The 17,335-nt window shown below is 36.3% G+C and overlaps 2 protein-coding genes and 1 pseudogene across 2 annotated transcripts; 2 read left to right on the top strand and 1 right to left on the bottom strand.

Annotated features, from left to right (window-relative positions):
* Positions 1-5,654: 5,654 nt before the first annotated feature.
* Positions 5,655-10,585, top strand: LOC145590188 (tubulin-folding cofactor B-like; annotated as a pseudogene).
* Positions 10,586-11,697: 1,112 nt separating this feature from the next.
* On the top strand, positions 11,698-13,710 carry LOC145587283 (high mobility group B protein 7-like). The gene is made up of 7 exons (XM_081644019.1): positions 11,698-11,873; positions 12,547-12,629; positions 12,746-12,797; positions 12,884-13,000; positions 13,092-13,194; positions 13,301-13,390; positions 13,478-13,710. Exons 1-7 carry the CDS (start codon positions 11,743-11,745, stop codon positions 13,523-13,525), a joined length of 624 nt encoding a protein of 207 aa, XP_081500145.1. The 5' UTR covers positions 11,698-11,742; the 3' UTR covers positions 13,526-13,710.
* Positions 13,711-13,856: 146 nt separating this feature from the next.
* On the bottom strand, positions 13,857-15,876 carry LOC145587282 (uncharacterized). Its single transcript, XM_081644018.1, has one exon. It carries the CDS (start codon positions 15,813-15,815, stop codon positions 14,016-14,018), a length of 1,800 nt encoding a protein of 599 aa, XP_081500144.1. The 5' UTR covers positions 15,816-15,876; the 3' UTR covers positions 13,857-14,015.
* Between the last annotated feature and the right edge of the window lie 1,459 nt (positions 15,877-17,335).

Genomic DNA, 17,335 nt, shown 5'->3' with positions numbered 1-17,335 from the left:
ATGGGGTATTTATAGGGATTTTGGGTGGGAAAAATGGCTAAAAACTAGCCGTTTTAGAGCGGTTGGAAAACGGCTACTTCCAACGGCTAGTTGGCACAGGTCGTGCCGTGCCTGGCGGGCCTCGTGCCATGTCGTGTCGTGCCCGGGCGTACCACGTGCCGGGCACCGTGCCCGTGCCAAATCTGGAATTTGTGTTCACGGCACGCCCCACGGCCCACAGGTGGGCCTCCGTGCCGGGCCCGTGCCGCCCGCGTGTCGGCACGGCCCGTGCCCACCTTTACCTAGGACCGAACCCCACAAACCCAGCACCATCGACGCACCCAGCACCACCCTATGAATCGAGGAAAACCCAACTGCCGCAACTCACCGTACCACCCTTGAAAACCCACTTATATGACTATATTATATAGTGATTTACCCCCATCCCTTGGTCATAATTAGGAGTATTTTTGGCTCTTTAGATCCACTTTTATTACTAATATGTGTTTTCTAGTGTTTTCGTAGTTTTGGTATTGGTTTATAGAAAATTGCAGGTTTAGAGCATTTTCTCGGATTTATTTGGAGCCACTACGAGCATTAGAGAAGCACGATCACCTTTCATAGCCCAAGGCCGGTTAGAATCATCAAACCGGTGTTTAAGGATTCGACATCGAAGAAATGAGGCAATGGGACCGAGTGATTAAAGCCTCAAGGAGGAGAAACGAGTTTGGGCTAAGTTAGTAGCCCAGAACGAGAGGTCCAAGGCTTGCTATGAGCTCCGCCCGACCGGATGGGACGCCCGAATGCGTGCCCAGCCCGGCAAGGCGGAAGAACAAAGAAGACTATTCGCCCTGTTTCGCACCCGACTGGGCGCAAGAGAAGCTCCCCTCAAGAAAAGGCGGGCCCGGCCCGGCAAGATGGCGCCCGACCGGGCGCATGTTTTGGAGGAGTTTTTCCGAAGATTTTTTTACTTAGATTTTAATTAGAATTTTAAGATTGTATAAATACGTTTTGTTTAGTTTTGAGACAATCATCTCTTTTCATTAGGTAAATTCTTATACTTAGTTTTAAGCTTAGATTTCTCTCTTGTTTCTCTCTCTACAACTCTTGGTTTATGCAATTCATTATTTCCATTAATTTTGGTAACAATTTCTTTCCTTTTCATTTCTAGTAATTTAATTGCTTTGATTTATCATGTCTTGTTTAATTGCTTTGTTTAGTTTAGATTTTAATATGTGTGAGTAGATTATTTTCTAGGGTTGTGGGGATCCATAAATAATATGAAGGGGTAATTTATTATTGTTGATTATCAATGCTTGATTAATTTCCTATTGATTGATTTAATGTTATGCAATTGATTAGGCTTGGTTTAATTGTATGAGTTATGCAATATTGATTCGAGATTCGAGATATGAGAATTGATGTTTAGGCTTAGTTTCAATAGGCAGATTAATTTATAAATGGTTAAGTCAAGATTCGAGAGATGCGATTTAATACCGGTAGATTAATCCTGTGATTATAATACGTAGCGAAACCCTTTATAATCTGATTAATTTATTGCATTGGTGATTGATTGTTATATTTTACCCTGAAATATTGTTTATTGGTGAACTTATATCCTACGCTTTTATTTATTGATTTCTCCTTACTTTTATCTCCCTTAGTTTAATTCATCATATCTATAATTTGGTTACTTAATAATTTAGATTATTTTAATTAATTAGGAATAGAAAGACTTGTTTCCCTGTGGATTCGACCCTACTTCTCAATCTACTTTAGCTAGAGGATTTAGGAATTATTTTTGATTATGTGATATGACTTTAGCCTGTCACCCACAGATCTGAAAAACCCACAAAACCACGAAAAGCCTTGAACCCACCACCACCACCAACCCAGCGAAACCACTCACCCTTGAACCCACCAACCCAGCGAAACCCACCACCCAACGCACCCACGATCTACCACCCACCACCCAACGCACCCACGATCTACCATCTACCACCCACCGCACTCACGATCTACCACCCACCGCACCAATAACCTACCGTCTACCAACCACCAACATGTAAAACACCTACCATCTGAAACCCGCTGATCTGAAACCATGAGGCCGCCGATCTGAAACCCACGACCTGAAACTACCCAACACCGACGAACCCTGCCGCTGTTAACCCCACGAAGCCACCATGAAAATGGGGTTGGAGGAGGAAAATTAAAGGGCATGAGGGTTTAATTATTTAAGCTTGGAGTTTAATCTAATGAAAATTGATTTGTAATTTAATAAGGTTGTTTATATAAAAAAAAAAAGTAAGGGTATATTGGTCATTTACCACCCAAAAACATACTAAATAAGAAAAGAAAAAAATTTGTTGCGAGTAATTTGAACCATCCATTTTTAGGAAATTGTTGCGAGTAAATTAGACCGGAGGTAGTATATTGGGAAACCAAATTTCAAGTATGTCGTGAATAAATTGAATGTCATTTTTTTATCTTTTTTTTACAAGAAAAGGAAAATCATTTTTAATGAAAGATAGTCAAACGGCACTTATAAACAATTTATCTACCTAACTGAATGTCATTGCTCCACCTGGGTTACGTGACTTGCTACATTTTTTTTAGTCAATTTTATGTTTATAATACAGATATTCATTATTAAGCATACTTGTGTATTAATTAAAAAAAAAAAACACCTACGCATTATATTGTTATGAATATAAAAGCTAGAAATCTACCCCTATACTTATGTCATTGTTATAGAGAAATAACGGGATTTAGGGCCTGTTTTGATTTACTGAAAACAACTGAACTAAATTGAATTGTTTATGAGAGAAGGAAATTAGGAACTGAACTAAATAGAGCTAAAATGAATTGTTTATGAGAGAAGGAAATTGAAAACTGAACTGAATAGATCCGAAATGAATGTTTATGAGAGAAGGTGTATTACCCGAATATTTTATGATTTTATATAATATATTTTATAAAAATATAGTTTATTTTTATTTATTATATAACTTTTCTAATCTCACATTTTTTATTTAGAGTTTGTAAAGTTTTAAAAACCCTATTTTTTTTAGATAGGACTCTACAATTTTATTTTATTTTATTTATTTATTTATTTTGACGAAAATAGGACTCTACAATTTTAAGCATACATAAAGTATTTTAAACCCTATAAATATTATTAACCCTCAAAAGATATATTATTAAAGAAAAAAAAAAGTTTGCCGAAATCCTTTTGTGCATGAATTCCATGATCCAACCCCAAACTTGATTTTTCATTAAAGTTTTTCTTTCGTTATTATTCTCCGATCTCCATTCAATATTTCATTCTCCAAACTCCATTGGATTTGTAAAATTAAAGCCCGCAAATTGCAACGACACTGCATATACTTTGTCTTGAATGTTGTGGTTCGATTGTAACTAATCGGAAGGTAATCACATAGACTTCTTTGATGATGTTTGATTAATTTGATTATATTATTTACTATATGTAATTACACGAACCTTATATTAGAGTTGTTTGTATTATATTTCGTATAATTATATGTGAATTGTATGATTTATTACTAGAAATCTTGTACATATATATATATATATATATATATATATATATATATATATGATTAATTGTTATGATATTATATGGTTAGATTGGATTTGAATATTGTAATTTTTTTTTTATGTTTATAATTGATTATGCTAGGGTTTTAATATTGTTCTAGGGAGTATTGTTTCGAGGTTTAGGGTTACTAATATAATATTGGGTTGAGAATTGATTATATTTGGGTATTAGAATTATTTCCCTATAAGTTGAGACGTTTTATGAATCGAATTATTATGTTATTTGGGAACCTATGCCATTGTTGAGATATCATTTATTATCATGTGAATGATTATTTGATCAAAGTATGAGATCAAAAGAGTGAACATTATTATTTTGTTTTTGGTTTGAGGCTCGGCATTATAGACCATAGTCCTTGGCATGTTGGTAAGGAGATAATAATCATGAGTTAAGAATGAGGTACAATCTTTATTATTTTTCTATGGTCCCCTACAATGGGATTTGACCCGTATATGGTCTGGTTTAAGGTGTTTTTTGGTTATTGAGAGTATTCGAGTTTAATACTTGTTGGTTTATTTATTCAAATTACCCATGTCCAAGGCTAGGTATAGAACAAAGAGCATGGCACACTTATGGGATAAATGAGTTAATTGAGTGAAGGTTTGTATTATTATTCAAAGTTAAGTCTGACAAGGTTATTTTCGAAGTACAATGTGTAATGTAGTTTTAAACTACATTATTTAATTGAGCTAGTAATGTTGATTATCCTATTATACTCTGTGTTCTGATATGTGGTGATTACTTAGCTTTTTGCTGACATGTGTGTTGTTTTGTTGTGCTACTTGTGTTTGCGGCCATGTCTTTTTCTTATGGTGGCCCTGTGACGATCTATTTTGGAATTTGTCCTTAATGGTGAGCAGTCAAGATTTTCTAAGCAGGTTAAGCAAATGATCGTAGCTAAAGGAGCTCAAGTGTTTCAATTAGTCTGTTATAACAAGTTTGTAAAGTTGTATAAATAGCTCACTTAGATTTATTGGGTTGTATTGTTGGGATTTTATAAGCCTTAACACTTGGCAGGATGTCGAGTGTGACGGTGATACCTCCGATTTAGGTGTATGCTTCCGCAATTTTATTTAAAAGTTGTTATTCTTCCTTTAATTCTTGTTTATTATTAGTTAGTAAATCGAGGGTGTTACAGAAGGAAATTAGGAACTGAAATGATCTGAATAGAGCTGAAATTAATTGTTTATGAGAGAAAGAAATTAAGAACTGAACTAAACTGATTGGAGCCGAACTGAACTGAAATTAAGCTGAACACAACAGACCCTTACTCCTTTGACACCACCACTGAAGTTTCCCCCTTCCTTGTGTCCACCTTCCACCGACACTAGGGATGGCAACGGGTTGGATTTGGAGCGGATTATGCTAAATCCGACTCCGACCCTACAGGAAATCGGAGACTAAATTTGACTCCGACTCTGTCTGCGACATCCGACTCCGATACTCCGACTTCATTATCCGACCTCCGACTCCGATCCAACCCGACTTTTCGTTATTCAATATACTTTGAAAAATTGGGCTATTTGGTCCTTTACAACCCACACCCAATGCCACCATGACCCACACAAAAATCCACTATTTATCGGAGTCGGAGTTGGATAATCTGTGAGGGTCGGACATTTGTCGGAGTTGAATTTTTTCTCGGATTTTTTGTGGGATCCGACTCCGACCCTCCTTCGACTCGGAGTCGGATTATTTTAACGGAGTCGAACTCAGATTACTTTTTTCTCAGACCTCAGAGCGAATTTTTTTACCTCGGATCAGGGCGGAGTAGGGTCGGATCCGGACTGGATTGCCATCCCTAACCGATACCATCCTTCTCATCTCAATTTTGATGACACCACCATCTCTACCGCCAAATTAAACGAAAACCCTATAAATAAAGGGTGCAATTAAGAGCATAGTCAACCCCAAGGGTGGGGGTGACCACGTCCTCCATTGAAATTGCCATTGAGCTTGATTTTCAAGTTTGGTTTCGACAATGGTGGAAATTGGGGAAAAAATAATGAAGAGGCAGAAGCTTTAGTTGAGGAGGAAGGAGGAGAAAGCTTCAATGGAAGATGGAGGAAGGAGTAAGCTTCAATGGATGATGGAGAAGGAGGAAATAGTAACAGAGCATGGAGGAAGGATTAAGCTTCAATGGAGGATGGAGAAGGAGGAAACAGTGATAGAGCATGCATGGAGGAAGGAGTAAGCTTCAATGGAGGAGGGAGAAGAAGGAAACAATAGCCGAGCATGGAGGACGGAGGGAGAACTAACGATGTCGATAATTCAATTTACAAATTGTTGAATTTATAACAATATTACAATAAAAACTTATGACAATGCTTATTCGTCCCTCTTGATTAAAGAATTTCATTAATCAAATATATCAACTTGTATTTTCCTATAGTTAATCATTTAGCCATAATCTTAAATATAGGCTTTTCATAGAATTTTAATAAAGAATCCAAATTATATCTACAAATACCATGTAATTACTACTTCGTACATAGTTTCCACAACTTATACTAGTGATAGTCTCTGCCTCTCATGGTCCTTAATAAAACAATGTGACCTTGTTGATACTCCTTTCGTCCCTTAGTGTTAGTATCAATTTTATTTGAGTATGTCCATTTAAGTTTGTTTCATAGTCTTATATTAAGGTTTGTTTGTAGGAGATGACATATTTAATCTCACAATCATTACATTAGATCCCACCACATCTCTTCGAGAAATGGTAATCTAACATCGCTATTGAAGCGCCATCTAACTCTTCTCTCGAATATCAGTTTCACAATCCAGGTGATCAGAGGTGTCCATTCAACTGCCTTAGCTCACTAGCATTGCAACACCTCATCAGGTAATTGCTGATTGTGATTTGGAGGTGAATAGGGTGACAACTGACAAGTATTTATAATATAAGGGCTTTTGTGCTGAATAATTCTGTTTTACTTCTTCGGACTTATATCTACCTAAAAGCTTTATATGCAAGGATTTTTGGGTCATTTGGGACTTCGTATTTCAGATAAAATTAATGTGATATATGTGGTCAGATGACTGTGGAAGCCATGAAAGAGAAGCTTTGGAAAAAATGTGGTACCACTGTTGATTCAATGTCCCTTGAGCTTTATGATGACTTAGGAGCTAAAATGGTTGATCTCACTAATAATGCAAGATCCTTTGGGTTCTATTCTCCAATGGTTGGGTAAATAGCTACCCGTAAAGTTGATATTGTGTATGTTATCTAAATTAGATGAAATTAATTTTAATGTTTTTCTTTTTTCTTCCCCTCCTAAGGGTTCACAAAAGATATCGGCTGCGTGTTGTAGATCTTGACCCAACATCAGTAACTTCTGGTGGCTGGAAGACACGTCTTTGGTGGAGAAATACAAAATTTCCGATGAAGCCTATAAACAAGGTGATGACAAGTACCTTAAAAACTATTCCTTCTGTCCCTATTTGTTTGCCCCATATTTCATATTTGGATGTTCCTTAAAGATTACTCCATTTCCTTATTTGGTAATATGTCCCACCATCAACCCCACTTGCACACACTCATAAATAAAACTATAAAAGATAAGGATACCTCCAACCCACTTGCAAACTTTGGTTCAATCCTTAATAAAGCACAATTTGCCTATGGAGCAAACAAATAGGGACAGAGGGAGTACTTTATAATCCATATTTCTGTAATATCTTGAATATATTTTGTATTTCTTAGCTTATGTAATGTATGATCATTGATGCAACTTTATTTTATTTTTTTTTAACTAATTTTAAGAATATGTTGGCTAGACTATCTTTAGTCTTGTGCATATTCTTTACCCCAAATGTGCTGCCAAGCAATCATAGGAAATCGTTCTGGACTTCTTTTCTGCTTCCCTTCTTAATTTGGATACTTTGATATTGTAGGTGCTTTTAGAAAATTCAAGGAAAAGTTAGAACTTAAAAGCCCTTCAGGTGCCAGTACTAAGGTAAGCCTTGAAGATATTGCTATGCGTATGGGATCTTTGTGAGCTCATCTTGTATGTTCTGTTGTATTTCTGTTAACTGTCCATTTACCTGAATTTAAAATTTGTACATGTAAATGTGCTTAATTCATCTAGCTTTATTTACTAATACTGGTGTAAATGTGTAACTCTCAAATTGATCTGAATGTGATTACAAAACCTGCATTTTTTGACAATTTTTTGCTCTTTCTCTTATGCAGTTAACCTGAAAATTGCATAGAAGATCTTTGTGCAAATATCAAGGTTAGTTATTTTCTGTTCTTAGCAATTAGCACTTTCAGTCTTTCTCTGTTTAATTTGTGGAGCTGTATGTCACATTGTCACTTGACATGTAGCTGCACTTTATACTGGGCTGCTATCGTATGATGTAATGAGGTGATTCTTTCTTCATGTTTGGCGTACAAACAAATGTTTAGGGGCTAAAGAAGAGCATACTAGCCCTCAAATCAGCGGCTTAGACACTAGTCACCAGATTCCTTTTCAGGCCCCTTGGTAAAAAGATATTGAAAATGAGAGTAGAATGTTAATAGCGATTTTGTTGTACTTACCATATATAACAACCACTCGATATTTGGCATTCTTAGAGTTTTCATTTAACATTCTCTATTTACTACATTCTTTATGTGTGTGTGTGTGTGTTGAAAAGTCAAGTGCAATATAACTTATAACTTACAGCCAATCTGAAATATTGCAAGGAATCAGCCCAGTAGCTCCAAGCCAAAATACAATACACTTATGCTCGTAGGAAGGCTGGATTCAATTCAGCCACTTGAGTGTTGAGCTGGAAAGAGTTGGAGAGTTTGTTACAAGAAGAGGTAATTTACTTTGTTAGAGGGAATCTTGTAATTTATTGAGAAGGGAGTATGTGAGTTAGGGATTCAGAAAGTTGTAAACAGAAGTTTTGGGAGAGAATTCCTTCCTCTCGAAAGAAGGAAGTTGTGTTGATTTCCCCTTGAATATCAATACAGCCTATTTTGGGCTACTTCATCCCTGTTAAATGCCTTGAATTTACTGTTTGATTCTTATTTCTAGCAAATATCTGTGCTGCAACTTTCGATTAGTGAAAGAAATGTTCATTTTCTTTCCATTCTATCTCCTTCTATCAATAGGATATCAAGAAATACCTTGATATGCCCCTTGCTCACTTTCTAATGTTTAAACTTTTGGATTTTATTGGGCAATTAACTGAATTGATGTTGTATGGTATATTGTGATGCTTTGCTGGTTCTTCATTTGGATGATATTTTGGTTTTCTCAGTTTTAGCTTTTATAACAACATAATTGGTTTCAAGATCACCTGTACTTGTATTATATGGACTGATTCAATATACCCCCCCCCCCTCTCCTCACCTTTTTTTTCCCCTCTAACTGCTTTCAGGAATCCCTAAACCTTGTGTAGGATTGTTGATGCTATTATTGAACCTTTCGTTTAGTTATATGTTATCATCATTTGTCAACTTTCACTATAAGGATGTCTTATTCTTCACTTTCTCACGTAGCCTGTGAACAATTTTGTATTATGTGCTGAGTATTTGAGATTCATTAAATTTATGAAATCTCATCCCTGAAACTGCTCTTCTCGTGTTTCTGTGTAATCAAAAGGGCCCTATGCATTATACTCTATCACTGCTGGTATTATTTCATGTTTGAATGCATGAAAACAGCTTTGTATAAGCTGGACTAGCTGGTTTATGACTATTCACCAATGTAACCATTTCTTGTCTTTTGGTGTAGGTTTTGTTTTTTTTTGTTTTTGTTTTTGTTTTTTTTTTTTAACTACGTATTTATGTTTTTGGTTGACTAGCTGGCTCAAAGCAGTATGCTATTGTGCCTACCTATAGCTTCTTACTTTTCTTTCGGGTGGGAATAGATGTCAAGTTCAGCCAGGAGACAAACGTGGTATTGTGAAATATGTCAGCCAAGCAGAAAATCTAGGCCCTGGTTTCTGGGTTGGAGTTCAGTATGATGAACCACTGGGGAAGCATGATGGATTGTTAGTAACCAAATCCCTCAGCTATTATTCACGTAGAAACTTTCTGATAGCCTTTCAAATCATAACCCTTGTAGTAACCAATAACCATGTGTTTCTTTTGTTAGAAACTTTCACTTGAAGATGAATAGTAATTCTTGCAGCAAAACGTAATCCATTGTATGTTAAGACTGTTCATTTCAGCTTTTCATGTTGCAGGGTCAAAGGGACTCGCCACTTTGATTGTTCACACTTCATGGTGCGATGGTTAGACCAGATAAAGTACAGGTTTGTTCGTAGTCATATTTTGCCAATCCAGCAATATTATCTGTCACTTATTTGGAAAGGACCATTAAAGTCCTATTCATCTACCATGATAATAGGTTGATAACTTAGTTAGTTATTAGAAGTTTCATTCGGATTACTTGATTGGTTGAGATAGATTTGTCAGCTGTCCTATACTCCCATCCTTTTGCTAGCAACTCAATTATGCTAGAAAAGTTGTAAGTACAAGAAATTCATTTGCATGCCTTTTTATACATATATACAGTGTTTCATGCCTTTCTATAAGTCCTATTTATCTTTCATGAACTCAATTTCTCTCTCTTTTTTTAATGCCTCAATAGCTTACTGGGAATGTTAGTTATATTTAGTTTTTGCTTTCCGAAAAACTATTTAGTTGCTGTCAATCTATCATGGGTACCAAGTAATTTTTTTTGGAGTTTGAGTAGTTCTCTTCTATTGCCTCTTCAAACACTTTCGTCCGTGCTCACTTTAGTTTAATGAATTAAGCTGTCTGGCTGATACTGCAAGTATTTGGATATTTGCTGGCACCTCAATGATGTCAAAATGTTACATTATATGTCCTGAGCCTTCATTTTCCAGGTGGGAGACTTTCCTGAACGTGATCCATTTGAAGAAGAGGAGATATAGAAACGGGCCCAAACGGCTGATATAACATCTATAAATTCTTATATGTCTAGTATTTTTTGCCGATATTCTATAATTGTGACAAATACATTGCTGACCTGATACTGGAACGGAACTATACCGGCCCTGCGGCAAGAAAATAGATGAAGATAAAAGTTTTCTATCCTTTATTCTTAAAAAAAAAAAAAAAAAAAAAAAAAATGTTTTTCCAAAGTTGTGCATATATATTCCAGTCTTTGTGTTGTCACCAGAGTTCTATTGCAATTTACTTGAAGATGTGTTTTCATCAAATTGTACTTTTATTTTTGTTCCTAATTAGAAGCACATTTTGTAGTGCTTGTACACTGTACTTATTATTAGTTATATATATTTGTTTTGTTCTTTGGCCTAATATTATTCCCTTTGAAAGTGAGGGTGCAACCTCTCATATAGTCATATATGTTAAGTAAACAGAATGCAAGGGTCTATAAATATGCCATGTTTTGCTTGAGCACTTTCAACTTCCAATTGAGACTGACTTGGGGGACGTTACTCTGCAGAAAATAGAGACTACATTGTCTTTTATTGAGGATAGACTTGTTGCCCTCAAATGTGACAAAATCAGTGAAGGAAAGGGATAGGCAGTCGATGCTTAATTATCAAGAAGAAGACGAACGGCGGAATGCATTAGCTTTGGTTAATTCAAACTCCAAAATTTGCAAGGCTCCTTGGTTGCGGGGACTCTTGCTGAGACTGTTGCTGCTACCTCTCTTTGGGGAAAGCAAGTAGTCGATGAAGATGTGTAGTAAATTATAAAAGTTTATTACCTATTTCTGTTCCAACAGATTCCCAACGGTGAACAAGTAGAGTGAAAATTAAAAGGAGCTGCTGTTATAACATCAAAATTAGTTTGAACTTGTTGACTTAACATTGGAGTTGAGTGTTGGGCCTTGGGCGCTGAGCCCATAATATAGAATATAGTGAATGAAACAAAGCAATCGAAACCGTTGATTAATGACAACTATCCAACGCCAATAAATGGTGCCAAGTCAGCGATCCATTGATTGTACGTACAACTTACAAGGCGGGACGTAGAATTCAATTGGGCGCCAACTGAAAATAATAAAATTGAGAAGAGAATTAGGAAATGTTCCCTCCACTTAAGTTGAATTCCTCATTATAAACCAACTCTTCATTTTCTCAGATCTCACCATATTTCATTTCTCTCTCTGCAACTTTCTCTGTTTCTCTCTCTAGAAGAAGAAGCAAAAATGGCATCCACAAGCAGCAACCCGCCCAAGCAGAGGAAGAGAGTTGAAGCTGAGTCTCCAGATGCTGAATCTTCGCCTTCCGCTACTCTTTCTCTTAAGCGTGCTAAGGATGGCAGCGCTTTCTCTCGCTGGTATATTTCTCCCTCTATCTCAACCTAGCTTTTACTTTTTTTTTTTTTTTCGATTCATATTTTTCTGCTGTTTGTCTTGTTTAACCTAATTTTTTCAGGTTATTGAATATATTTCGCTGTTTGATTTCGTTGTAGACTTGTGATTTTTAGTTGTTAATTTTTGATTTGTGATTATAACCAGAGTGTTCCTCATGTTTTATTGTGTAGATTTGTATGTTGCTTGCTTAAATCTATTTGATTTTCTTCCTGCTTTAAGAATGGTGAATTTGTTGTTGCTTTTAACTTGAATGAGCGATTGTTGAATGTTTGGTGGTATTTTGGTGTTTAGTTTGCTAGGACTGATGATATTTAGTGGTAACTCTTGAAAAGATAATGATTATAATTGATCATGAGGATTATTGAGGAATAGAGATGTTAATTTTGTGCGAAATAGAATGTATTATGCATCTGTTTGATTTTAATTTTTCCCTGCTCAAGTTTTATTAATTTGTTCCTGCTTTAAATGCGCTAAAATCTGTTGTTGCCTCTGAAATGGAAGAGTAATCAATGGATTTTATTGGTATAATTATGCTTACATAGCTAGTTGAATTGAATGCCGTTTTAGTCGTGTTGGTAATTTCCAGTATTGAAGAGATAAATATTTGATTTGAGACTATTTTGTAACAATTGGCAGTGAGGAATGCAACAGCAGTGTGCCAGTAGCTCTTATTGATATGCACAATTGCAGCATTGAGGCAAAAATCAAGATGAGCCTTGGTAAGACAGTTTATGAGTTGTGATTAATCTGATTTAATTTGTTTTAGTTTATTTTGTGTATATGATGTCAGATGATGAACTTAATATGCTAGTTTTGTTGTGTGTTTGCTTGTTAGATGCAACTGTTGTTGAAAAGCCAGCTGAGGTTAAGAAGAAGCCAGCTGAGAGGTTTGATTTTGTGTTTGATCGTTCAAAAGTTATCAGACAGTTCTTAATGTGTTGTTAATAAACAGTCTCTCTGAACATGATTGCAGGAAGAAGCCATCATCATCTGCAGCACGTTCTGAGTCTAAGTCGAAGAAGAGAAAGCTTAGCAAAGTGAAGGATCCTAACATGCCAAAGCGCCCCATGGGTGGCTACTTTGTTTTCATGTATGATAATTGTTTCCTTTAACAGAATGTTTTTAATCCTTCTAAGCTTGGGAAGTTGGGCTGAAGTTTTTCTATATTTTATCTTTGATAGGGAGGATTTCCGAAAGGTGTACAAGGAGGAGCATCCCGAGTCCAAGGGTGTAAAAGAGGTTGCCAAGGAAGCTGGAGCAAAATGGAAGTCCATGACTGATGAGGTTAGTTTTGGTGAAGTGATTTGAAGTTTGAATGAATGCTCATTAGTTTTTCCCTGCATTGTTTTGAGGGTACTAAGTTTGTGTGTTGTTTGGTGGTGTCCTGCAGGAGAAGAAGCCATATCTGGATAAAGCTGCTGAGCTCAAAGTGGAGTATGAGAAAGCCATGGAGGCTTACAATGCTGATAATAATGCAGAGGTATCATTGTTACTGCAGTATTGGCCATGTGATTATCTTACTGAGTTTGTCTCCATTTTAACTCTTCTTTTCGTTTCTTATGTTCAGGAACCTGAGGATCTTCAAGCTGAAGAACTCTGTGATGAAGATGCATAAGTGTATTGACATGATGTTTAGAGGCTTCCAGAAGTAGGTCTTTTTTTGGGATGGTGATTGTTATGGGTAGCTTGTAAATTTGGGTGTTGTTTATGGCTAGGAAAGTATAGAAGTAGTTTATGAATCTTTTTTAAAACAGTGATGTTTCCTCTAATTGATGTTATGCTGAATGATGATCATCAATGAAATGTTCATGCTTTTTCAGTCCATAATTTGTCTCCAATATTTATCATCTCCTTTTCTGCGCTTAATCTGGATTTAGTATCATTAGTTAACTGTTGGTATGCATTTTTTGCACAATTAAATAGACTATACTTTAAAGAGCTATTTAGTTTTATAACAAAGTAAAAGTACAATGTAGGATGCTTGTGGCAAGCATCAGAGAAAGCTTGTGCCTATTTCCTACTCTGCTATATGAAAAGCATCATATGAGCAGCAAGTGAAGATGAAAATGTTATAGATGGCGGGTTATTTTTCGTTACAAAGTAAGTTACTGGCCTATTTGAGGTGGTTTCTTTCCCTTGCAAGGAAGCAAGGGTTTGCCGCACAAGCATTGGTTATGGGCATAAGCTGCTGCAGGAAAGATGTTAAAAGGTCTGCCCTGTGGTATCTTTCCACACAACCTGTTTGCTCGAAAACTTGCATGCCTCAGGTTTTTGATTCCAAGCAAGCTGTTTGGAATACTTCCTGTGAGGCGGTTAACAGATAAGTCCAGCCATTGCAGCTTCACCAGCAAACCCAAACTTGATGGAATGATTCCAGAAATTTGATTTCGGCCTATATCAAACCTCTGTAATTCAATCAAATTTGAGATTGAGCTTGGTATATGTCCAGCAATCTTGTTACTCCCAATGTTGAGTACTTTCAAGGCCAATCCTTTCCTGAATACGGGAATACTGCCTGAGATTCTGTTCCTTGAGACATCAATGACTTCAAGGAAGCTGGTTGTGTGGGCATTGAGGATCGCTGTGAGAGGACCAAATAATTGGTTTGAACTGAGATCAATAGAAGATATCCCTTTTGGCAATAAAATGTGAGAAACATCCAACTTGAGTTGGTTGTTAGATAGCTTGAGAAACTGCAAGCTAGACATTCTTGTTAAAAAAGTAGAGATCCCATATACGAAATGGTTATTGGAGAAATCTATGGAGGTTAAAGAGGTAGGTGTTGTGAAGGTTGGGAGAGTCCCTCTGAGGCCACAGCCAGCTAAATGGACTGCAGTAAGCTCTTTGCTCCTGATCCAATTAGGAACTGTCCCTAAGCTAAAATGGTTGTAGGACAGGTCAATTGACAGCAAAGAAGGCAAGCCTTTGGCAAGGGTACTTGGCAAAGGATTTGAGAGTGCATTTCGTGATAAATTCAGGTTCCATAAGTTCTCTAATTTGGCAAGGGATGCAGGAATTTGACCTGTAAGGTGATTGTTACTAAGGGAAAGACTGGTGAGAGATTTAAGGCCACTAATTTGGTCAGGGATCCTTCCAGTGAGCTGGTTGTTGCTCAGGGAAACATCTGAAAGCGCAGTAAGACTGCAAAGTGATATGGGTATTGGACCAGAGAGCTGGTTATTAGAAAGATCGACAAAAGTCAGATTGTGAAACTGCCCAATAAAACCAGGGATTACCCCAGATAGTAAATTGTGACTAAAATCAAGAAACTGCAAGCTCTGAAAGTTTTTAAAGGAAGGTGGGATAGGACCTGCAAGATAATTTTTTGCTAAATTGAGCTGGAGGAGGCCCTTAAGGTTTCCTAAGCTAGAAGGGATTCGACCCCTCAGACGATTGCCATCTAACAAGAGGGTCTTAAGAGTAGGAAGACGACTGATGGCTGAAGGGATGGGTCCCACCAGTGAGTTTCCCTCCAGGACAAGCTGCGACAAGTATCTTAAACTAGTGAGAGTATTCGGAATGTTTCCTCTAATGCGGTTCATCCCACTGATCACCAGCACCTCAAGAAATTGCAAGTTGCCTAAAGCAGGTGACAGGGTGCCCTCCATGTAAATGTCATCAGCAGCGCCACTGCCAGAAGGTTTCTGCAGCACCAAAGAAGTGACTCTTCCAGTAGCCGGGTTACATCCAACACCTTCCCAGCTTCCTCCACAGCAATCTGCGCCCACCCACGACTCGAGTATGCCAGTTGTGTCCCTCATTATCTTGGCTTTAAAGCTAAGAAGTGCAGCTCTATCAGCTGCATTACAGCCTGAGCCAGTTGCCCCAGTCCTTTCGGATTTCGACAACTGACCAGAGAATGAAATAATCAGCAGGAGCATTAGAACCCTTCTCAGAATCTGCATTTTGTGAAGTGGGTTTTAACTCGATTTTGTAAAAACAAGCAAGGAAGGCAAAGGGGTAGAATCAAAAGAATGAAGGAGATGAGAATTACAAATCCATTTGGTGGGAGTGTTTATATAAGTGATGAAAACAGGTAGCCAATAATCCATCATTTGGAAGAGTTGAAACAGATTTTGAGATGAAAAGCGGGGTGATTAAATTTTGTTCACATGAATAATCAATCATTTGTCCAATTGTCCTGACCGTTTGATGAAAAACAAAAATTCACGAGGAGTGTAAATTCAACTGGAACGTTGGAGCGCACTATATTTTTAAAAAAATGTTCAAATTTTAGGGGGTTTAATTTTGGAGCTATCATTTTCATATGTAATGTGAGGTTCAGCTAGATGTGCCTTTGTATTTCCGGCTTTCCGCTCATCGTGGTTGATTCACTTGATTGGCAGTTTGGCACTGTGTAGTGTGTACCCTTTTCAATTTCAAAGGTCGACCACTTTTTTCAATATATTACTAGGACTTTATGAATGCAATTTATTACTATTAGCTTATAGGTTTGTGTAGGAAAATTTTGTTTATTTGTAACTAGCTACATCGTCCTTCAAAATCGTAACATGATTAGTTATAACTTATAAGCTACATTATAAAAATAATTGAGATTAATCCGTGTATTGTGCAGGTCTAGTTTGAGTTGTTAATTTATTCGAAGATGCAAGTGTAATTGACATTTCCACACATACTAGTAGACATGACAATTAGTTTATGGTCATTTGATAATCAAAGCTTTATATGTTCTCACCTAATTTTTATTGAGAGTGTTATTATTCTATTGTTGAAGTTCGTAATAACAAATGTAATGTGTAACTGAGATCAGTAGCTATTTGATACTTAATTACCTTTTCACTCCCTTTGTTTTTAAATAATTGAAACAATTTAATCTTTCACTATTAATGTTTTTTTTTTTTTTAAATAAAAACCTTTGCACTATCAACTACGAGTATTAATCTATTAATCTTAAATTCTTATCCGTATATTTATACTAATATAAAAAATTCAAGTGTTATGGTGTAAATTGTTATTAATTAATATTAACATATACTTGTATTTTCATTATATCACGTTTTCATAATTTTATTAATGTATATTTTCATATATTGATGGTTAAACTTATACAATTTAATGACATGTATGACCGATCAAACTGTGTCAATTATTCATAATCCGAAGAGGTATTTTTTTTTTTTTTTTTTAGGAAAAAAGAAAGGGTAGTTCATCTAATTTTTAATCTATTATAGTAGACGAAATATATTTTATTCCAATTTTATCTTTACCCAAAAATAAATATTGAATCAATCAAATCAAACATGTTTATTTTTTTTATTTTTTTGAAAGAAAATCAATCAATCAATCAATCAAAGCCTTAATCCCAAAAGTGGGGTCGGCTAACATGAACCAAATTTGATTATTCCGTGTAGTCATCAACATAAATCTTTCTCCTCCATCCCTTACGATCCAAAACTTCATCCTC

The sequence above is a fragment of the Chenopodium album genome, chromosome 17 (genome assembly GCF_948465745.1).
Source record: "Chenopodium album chromosome 17, dcCheAlbu1.1, whole genome shotgun sequence".
Taxonomy (NCBI): Eukaryota; Viridiplantae; Streptophyta; class Magnoliopsida; order Caryophyllales; family Amaranthaceae; genus Chenopodium; species Chenopodium album.
The sequence above is the reverse complement of the archived record's forward strand: the minus strand, read 5'-3'. Positions and strand labels throughout refer to the sequence as shown.